This window comes from Arachis stenosperma, chromosome 3, assembly GCF_014773155.1.
Source record: "Arachis stenosperma cultivar V10309 chromosome 3, arast.V10309.gnm1.PFL2, whole genome shotgun sequence".
NCBI lineage: Eukaryota > Viridiplantae > Streptophyta > Magnoliopsida > Fabales > Fabaceae > Arachis > Arachis stenosperma.
In genome coordinates, this window is record NC_080379.1 from 24,817,174 (window position 1) to 24,826,047 (window position 8,874).

General features: G+C 33.7%; 2 protein-coding genes across 2 annotated transcripts; one reads left to right on the forward strand and one right to left on the reverse strand.

Annotated features, from left to right (window-relative positions):
• Window positions 1–5,030: 5,030 nt before the first annotated feature.
• On the reverse strand, window positions 5,031–5,840 carry LOC130965719 (uncharacterized). Its single transcript, XM_057890478.1, has one exon. The coding sequence runs from the start codon at window positions 5,838–5,840 to the stop codon at window positions 5,031–5,033; it is 810 nt and encodes a 269-aa protein (XP_057746461.1).
• Window positions 5,841–7,071: 1,231 nt separating this feature from the next.
• Window positions 7,072–8,551, forward strand: LOC130970571 (transcription factor bHLH162-like). Its single transcript, XM_057896696.1, has 3 exons — window positions 7,072–7,322; window positions 7,415–7,762; window positions 8,258–8,551. Exons 1-3 carry the CDS (start codon window positions 7,152–7,154, stop codon window positions 8,399–8,401), a joined length of 663 nt encoding a protein of 220 aa, XP_057752679.1. The 5' UTR covers window positions 7,072–7,151; the 3' UTR covers window positions 8,402–8,551.
• Window positions 8,552–8,874: the final 323 nt, after the last annotated feature.

The following is an 8,874-nucleotide window of genomic DNA, read 5'->3' on the forward strand; positions in this document are numbered from 1 at the left end:
ATTTTGATGCATAAGTTAGCAAGGATTTCAGGCAAATTTTTATAGATTAGGTTCGAAATATACTTAAGAGTGTCAGAATATTTCTAGGTGTATATGTAGAATAAATAACCACTTTTTAGAGTGGTTTCACCTTTAGTGGTAGGTGGTCGTTTTCCTCTTATTAAGGATGTTGTTAAGTTCTTCTTTCTAAAAGAGTAAAAGAGATAGTAAAAATTGGTTATTTGTTTAGATAAATTGGACCGAATTCATGTCGTTGTGTTCGACCTCTATAAAATTGAATAAGTATTGATTGAATCACATCATTTAATTGAATTTTATTCATCTTAGCTCTTGAATCTGACTGTATCTTTAGCTAAGGATATGAATAAATTTTATAATATCGATTTTTTTTACATATTGATATGAAGATGGTGAAACAAAGTTAGAAGATGACCCAATGGTGATATAATGCTAGGTTATAGAGAAAAAAATTATTTGAGCTGAATTGCTAGTCTGTTGCATGGACACAATCAATGGGGGCGAGTTCGTGATTTTGAGAAAAAGGAAAGGCAACACCGAAAAACGAGACAAAACGAGGAGCATTTCCATCTTTAACAAGTTTTAAAGTGCAATTTGACTGAGTCCTAAACATGTGTCAATAATAAATTATTTTAAAAAAAATAATGACTAAACCTAAAAAACATATTATTAAATTTTTACATGATCTTAGATATACAATTTTTTTAATATTAGTTTTGGTCCGTAAAAATATACAATAATAAACCTCTACATTTCACACACTTTCCTCCGATATCTAAAATATTCAGTTTTATAATATTATTGCCCATCATTTAAAGTTTGTGAAACCATGTAAATTTGAGATAAATATGTAAAAGATTGGAGTAATGCACGGTGTAATTTATATATTTATGTATAATTTTATACACTAAAAATATTTATAAATTGCATCCGTATTATGATGCAAGTTTATCTCTTGAAATTTAAATTTAATTTATTTGTTTAAGTAAATTGTCGGAATGTAACCAATTTATGAAATTATTTTTTTTGATAAAATAATCTATAAAATAAATATATTTATAATTTTATTGTTTAATAATAAATATAATTTTAATTTTTTATGCTGAAAATTAATATAAAAATAAATCAATAAAACATATATTCGTTATTTTCTCTGTTTAAAAACAATTCCACTTCAACAAACTAATGGAATTTTCTAAAAGAATAAAAATAAAAATATTAGCATGCCCCTAATTTGTCCTAGAATAATAAACTAATAAAGTAAGAATGGTAATAGTTTTGCCAAAATGTATTTAGCATTTGAAAGATTTTATTGTCATTGACAAGATAACTTCTTCTAGAATAAAATTTATGCAATATTCTAAATGCCAAATTTAATCCTTAAAATTTTACACTATAATCATCATCAAGATAGTTTTTTATTTTTTTTAATATGAAATTAGTATCCGAACTTTTCTCCATGAAACATAATAGTCCCTGCCAGTGCTTCTGTTTCATAGTTATTAATGGCGTGTCGTGCCTCAGTGGAATGTTCAGGGGAAATTATTGGAAGAAGATTTCAGAGGGAAGAAGGAGAAGCGTTGGAAGAGAATGCTTTGTTGTTTTTGTTGGTAAACAGTAAGTGTGAAGTGTTAACAAAATGTAGGGACTAACATGGTTTATGAAAAAAGTTCTCATAACAATTTGGTGTCAAACTTAAACAAATTTCAAAGACCAACTAAATTTAGATGTGAAATTTATCAGGTACTAAAAAGTTGAACATTTATTTCTAAATTTGTCGACAATTTAATAAAATAGCTAGTTCGAAAAAAAATTATATTATCCATGCATGAGACTCAAAAGTATTAATTATTTAATAAAATAGTCAAATATAAAAAAAATTAGAAAAATTAAGACATTAATAATGACGGTTTAGAAAACTAAGAATTTCTTAATTAAAAATTAGCTATTTATTGTTAATGAAAATAATCTATATTCATTTAAATATTGTGAGATTATGATTATTTAATAATGCACCACATAATCCTTACTGTTAACAAGAATAAAAATGAGTTAATACTTAAACTATCTCGTTATTAAATGTTTATATTTTTTAGAATTCATGTTACTTTTATATAAGAATATTCAATTATATATTACTATATTAGTAAAAATAATTATTTAAAAAAATGAATATAATAAAATATAAAAATATTATTTATACAATAAAATTAATTATTATGTATTTATGTATAAATACATGTGTAATTTAATTTAGTTTATTTTTAATATATATTTTATATTTTAATATATATTTTATTTTGATGATTAATTTTTGTGTATATCTAATAGAGTTGAATCGAATAGTACTTAAATAAATATTATTAGAGAGCCACTCAAATAAAGATGTCTAAAATATTTTTTTTAAAATATTTTTCAGTAATTAAAATTTAATATATATAATTGATTAAATTATGTTATTTTTGTCAAAATTAGGCTAGACATAAAAAATGACTATAATATTCTTATTATAGAGAATAATTAATTAGAATACTCTTATTATATATATATATATATATTAATTTTAAAAAATTTAAATCCCAATCCTACGATAGAAAAATAAAGGTCTAAAATTTAGGATTTTCAAAATTAATATATATAATAGAAGTATTTTAGTCATTTTCTATAATAGGATATTGTAGTCATTTTCTATAAAAAATAATATTAATTTAGACTAATTCAAGATTTGATTCACTATTTTTTGGTCAAATCAATTTGTCTAATATTATTAAAAAATATCTTTATAAAAAGACGTTTTGAGAGTGGCTCCAATAATGTTTTTTTTTTTAATGAGAAGCTCAACACAACAAGTGGAGCACGAAGTGTAGCAAGGAAGAAACGAAGCAAAAGCAAAAAAAAACAGAACAAAAGCAAACATAGAAATCCCTTTGTCATCTCCGGCATTGCCATCAACAACAGAAGGGGTCAGCACCTAACCACCCCTTGTAGTTCAGAAAAGCCAAGTTGATAATCTCCTCAACCCCTTTCCCTTTGTTCTGAAAAATCCTCCGGTTGCGTTCCAATCATATGTTCCAAATGATCGCACAGAAGCACACCATCCATCTCTTGCACTCTTGTTTTGTTTTTGAGTTCTCAGTCCAACTTTGAAAATGCTCCTTTACGGCACCTGGACACACCCATTGCATTCCAACATATGATAACCAAGCACACCATACCTGCCAAGAAAAGCTGCAACCAAGAAATACATGGTGACCATATTCAACATCATTGTTACATAAAACACATAAAGTATCTCCTTGGTGAATGACCCCAAGTCGACTCAGCCTCTCCTTGGTGTTGACTCTGCCAATCAGGACAAACCAGACAAACAACTCTACTTTGGGTGGGACAAGGCCTTTCCAAAGGGTCCTTGTAAAACTGTAGCTTGATATATCCTCCGGGGCTATTTCCACCTGCAACACCTGCACAAATGAGTTAGTAGAAAAAATTTCTTGTTTATCATACTTCCAAACAACTCTATCCTCTCTTTCAGGATCAAGTTTAACCAGCCTCAGAGTGTGGTGAAGCTGGTTCACTAAATCCAACTCCCATTGGAATAATTCTCTCCTCCACTGAAAATTCCAAATCCAAGCTAACCCATCCCAAAACCCACAATCCCCTATCATTGATCCTGTTTGGTTTGAAACTGAGAAGAGCCTTGGAAAGCGGTCTTTCAAAGAACCACCCTGAATCCAGACATCCTCCCAGAACCGAGTTCGTCTTCCGTCACCCACCTCCATGGATAACCCAGTAATCATCTTCTGCCTGACTTCTTGATTCTTAAACTGTAGCTGACAAATATCCTTCCACGGGCCTCCTCTGATAGGTAGCTCTTGGGATGATAGGAGCTCATTTGGATTCAGGTTGTTACAGGAACAGACAACCTTCTTCCACAATGGACACTCCTCCCTAGAGAACCTCCACCACCATTTAAACAGAAAGGTTGAATTTTTGAATCATGGCATCCCCAACCCCCAATCCGCCCAGTTTTTTAGGAGTCTGAACCACTTCCTATTTAATCAACACCATACCACTCTTTCCATCCTCTTTACTCCATAGAAATCTCCTCTGCAAGGAAATTAATTTCTCTGCAACAACCTTTGCCATCTTATATAGGCTCAGATAATAAATCGGTAGACTATTTAACACAGCTTTAATAAGTACCAACTTACCGGCCTTATTGAGGATCTTGGCCTTCCAGAGGCTAAGCTTCTTCTCCATCTTCTCTATTACAGGCCTCCACGTCTTAACTAACCTTGGGTTTGCTCCTAGCGAGATGCCTAGATATTTAACTGGTAGATTGGCTTGCTTGCAGCCTAACACTCTGCACATACGTTGTACCCACTGCTCATCACAGTTAACAGGGATCAAGCTTGATTTATCAAAGTTGATACTTAGACCTGACATCAACTGAAAGCATCGAAGCAACCTTTTGTAGTTCTTGATTGTCTCTTCCTCAGGAGGACAGAATAAGACAGTATCATTTGCAAATTGTAGATGCGACAGTTCAACATGATCTCTCCCAACCGACAACGGCGATATGCGACCGTTTCTCACAGCCTCTCCAATCATCTTATGTAGGACATCAACAACAAGTACGAAGAGAAAAAGGGACAAAGGATCCCCTTGCCGAAGGCCCCTTTCCATCTTGAATGGCTTGGATGGCGAGCCATTTATCAGAACCGACATAGAGGACGTGCTCACACACTCCATAACCCACTCCCTCCATCTTCGACTAAAGCCCATCTTCTGTAATACAAGGTCTACAAAACTCCACTTGACTCTGTCATATGCTTTCTGGAAATCAAGCTTTATTACTACCACTTCCTTCTTCCTCTGTTTGATCCACTGAACCGTTTCACATGCGATTAGAGTCCCGTCATGAATCTTCCGACCCTTAACAAAAGCACTCTGTGTCTCACCTACTAAACCTGGCATAACACCCCTCATTCTCCAAACCAGCATCTTCGAAATTACCTTGTATACACACCAATTACCTTGTATACACACCCCACCATACTAATTGGACGCAGATCTTTGATTTCCTTAGCACCAGTAAACTTGGGGGCCAATGCCACCCACATGACATTAGCATCAGGCGGCAACCTTGAAGATTGGAAAAAGGCCAGAACCGCTGCCGTGAAATCCGAACCTATATCAGACCAACACTTCTTTATGAAATTCATGTTGTAACCGTCACATTCTGGAGCCTTAGACGATTCACAATCCCACACTACCTCTTTAACCTCCTCAGGTGACGGTAGCATCTCTAAAGCAATACAATCCTCCTGGCTTATCCTTTCTACCAGACCATCTCTAAATCCCACCTCAGGAGACCTCTCTTGCTTATATAAGTCTTTATAAAACTCCCTGATGGCAAGCTTAATTCTAGCTTGATTCCTTATCAATCTTCCATTAATAAGTAAAGTATCAATCCTGTTATTTCTCCGCCTGACAGAAGCTAAGTTGTGGAAGTACCTCATATTTTTATCCATGTCCCTCGCATGCCTCGACCTTGACATCTGCTTCCAATGTAGTTCTTTCCTCACATACCATTTCTCACAACAAGTAACTAGCGCCTTCCGTCTTACTTCCACTGTCCCATTATAGCTCCCATTGCCGACCATGTCATCAATCTTCTGAATCTCTTCCTCAAACCTCAAAATTTTCTTGTCCATATTACCAAAATTTTCTCTATGCCATCTCCCCAAAGGAGCCGTCAACGCCCTTAGTTTATCGGTGAATGGTATCTCTCCTATCCCTCTCCATTCCTCCTTGACCATCCTTAAAAATCTTTCGTGAGTAAACCACAAATCCAGACTTCTGAATGGCCTCGGACCGTCTCTTAGCCTCTTCTCTTCCACTATGATAGGGCAATGATCAGACAAACCCCGAGGACCACCTCTCAAGCGAGTCTCCGAAAATGCCTCAAGCCATTCCAAGCTAACCAAAACTCTGTCAATACGGCTGCATCACTGTCCCCTGAACCATGTAAACTTACGGTCAGAGATCAGTAGGTCTACCAAACCCATGTCATATATCCAATTCTTGTAATCGTGTGCCAACAAAGGTAAGCTTTCTAATCCTCGCCTTTCTTCCACCTGTCCAATCTCATTAAAGTCTCCAAAAAATCAACAGGCGCCTGGGCATAAACTAGCCATGTAACTCAACTCCTCCCATACAACAAGTTTCTCATCTCTAGTGTGAGCATCATAAACCAAGAAAAATGTACAGTTAATAGTATTCTCTGACAGGACCCCTTCAACACATAGCCATCGCTTACTTTTATAGCAATTTCTCATTTTAAAGAAATCATCATCCCACATTAATAACAACCCGCCAGATGCACCAACAGACTCCACATACTCCCACCCCACACAACCGTTCTCCCATATTTTCACAACATCAAACCTTATTACTAACTATCGTTTAGTCTCAACCAACCCTAACATATCCAACCTATGCTTCCTTATAAGTTCTTTCACCATCCTTAACTTCCCATCACCCCTTAATCCCCTAATATTCCATGAGCTAATAATCATTTTAAATTATTATTACACACCTTTTTGAGATTTTTGGGTCTACTCCGTCTAGCTTTAACCTTCTGTTTTGCCAATCTCCTTTTTCTAGCAATCTCTTCATTCTGTTCTTGGAGGATCCTCATGATGTCATCATCTTCCGTTATTTATTTTAGGTTGTGAGTAACTTGGATATATATTATTCCCTGAATGAATTGAAAATGTACAGTGTAGCTAAGACACAACACGGAAATTCTCCTAAACGTCACGTTTGTATATTCCAAGGTTGAAAATTTCTAATGCGACGGCAAACGACTCGGTACTAACATAAACAAGATGGATTCAAAAAAGTGACGTCTCCGAAGTGACGTTTAAATTTCTTTTCCATTCTCTACTTCTCTTTCTCCTGGGTTGTGTATGTTGTGTTCTACGATTCCATTATATATTTTCTCACTTGCTTTTTACTGTTCCATTTCCAAACTATTTTATTTTATTTTATTCCCTCAGTGCCACGTCACAATCGCACACTCCTTTTTTCTAAGCTTATAAATACCTCCTTCCAAGTCCCGCACACAAATGAATTCACTAGTTTTTCAATATATACCAATAATAATGGATCCTGGAAGTCAACCCTCATCTTCAACCACCAACAAGATTGAAAGAAGGCTCATTGAGAAAAACAGAAGGAACCACATGAAGATGCTTTACTCCAAACTCAACTCTCTTCTCCCTAACTATAACCCCAAGGTTTCTTCATCTTCCAATTTCTCTTGTAAATCTCTATTTCATTTTTACAAATTCTCATATTGATTTGAATTTTGGTGTCGATGATTACGAAGGAAGCGTTGCCACTTCCGGATCAAGTGGACGAAGCTATAAACTACATAAAGAACTTAGAGGAGAAGGTGAAGACAGCCAAGGAGAAGAAAGACGGCTTATTGAAAAGAATGGGAAGGAAAAGGACACGTGGCGGTGGCCGCGATGGTAGTGGTTGCAGCAACACAAAACCGCCACAACTTGAGGTTCATGAAACTGGTTCATGTCTTGAAATTGTAATGACATGTGGCTTAGAAAACCAGTTCATATTCTATGAGATAATTCGCATACTCAATGAAGAGAACATCGATGTTAAGAGTGCTAATTCCTCACTCCTCGGAGATTCTATGATCCATGTTCTCCATGCAGAGGTATATAAATATATCAACTATGTTGTATACACAAAAAATTAAACATAAAATTACTTTTTTTATAAAAAACATATTAAAATATTAAATATATTAGTATTTTTGTAAATTTATATACTATACACCACTTCCTTTATTTTCTCCTTTTTGATTCCTCAAAATTGAAGGCCATGAATGCATCTTTCATGTTTAATTTCAATCTCAAATAACCCTAGAGTGTGTTTGGATGTAATTTTATCATTTTATCTTTTAAGTTGCGGTTGTAATTATAATTATGTGCGATTTAGTACAATTGTGATATAATTGAAGTTCACACCCCACTTTAAAATTATTCAAACAACTTAAAACATAAAACAGTTAGGAGTATAACATGGATGATTTTTATCCCTTAATTATCTCTATTTTTGTTATTGTATATAATTAATCAATAAAATAGTTATTTAATTGAATAAATTTTAATAATTTCTCTCTAATATTTTTTTTCTGGGTTTTGTGCAGATTCCTCCGCTATTGATTCAATTTGGGGCGACTAAAGTGAGTGAGAGATTGAAAAGGTTTGTGAATGGATCAGCCAGTGATATTGAATTATTGCAACCAGAGTTCTGGGATTTTGAGATTGACACTGATATCTGGAGCTTCTAGATCTCTTGCAAATTCAAATATGCAAGGATTTAGTACCTATATCTAGATGCTATGTAAAACATGCTTACATAACCATGAGCTTTTCATACCAATAATAATAATAGAGGTATCTTTAATTTCCTGACAAAAAATGACTTAATAATAAACAGCATATTTTAATTTCCAATGTTTAAATATATATAAATTTTAAGGTATTATTTTGACCTAGCTAGCTCCTAATGACTAAAAAGCTAAGAGTTTTTTCTATGGTTTATGACTTTTATTATTCAATTTCAACATTAATTCAGAAACATATATAAGACCCAAGAGATATATAGAGAAAGGAGGGAGAGAAGATCTGTTCATATCTTTTCAATTCAGAAGCTAGCTTTTTTTTTTTTTTTTTTGGTGCTTAAAATTGGTAAATGACTTCCCAAGTATTAAAACTAACAACTCTATATATGTGAGTATTCGTTGCTGGATTAATCATTTTA

What these genes read in the sequence shown, in the direction of transcription:
- LOC130965719 (XM_057890478.1), bottom strand. Translation starts at nt 5,840, where the DNA reads ATGGTCAAGGAGGAATGGAGAGGGATAGGAGAGATACCATTCACCGAT.
- LOC130970571 (XM_057896696.1), top strand. Translation starts at nt 7,152, where the DNA reads ATGAATTCACTAGTTTTTCAATATATACCAATAATAATGGATCCTGGA. An exon ending in TCCCTAACTATAACCCCAAG is followed by an intron (nt 7,323 to 7,414) that starts GTTTCTTCATCT and finishes ATGATTACGAAG; the next exon opens with GAAGCGTTGCCACTTCCGGA. An exon ending in TCCATGTTCTCCATGCAGAG is followed by an intron (nt 7,763 to 8,257) that starts GTATATAAATAT and finishes GGTTTTGTGCAG; the next exon opens with ATTCCTCCGCTATTGATTCA.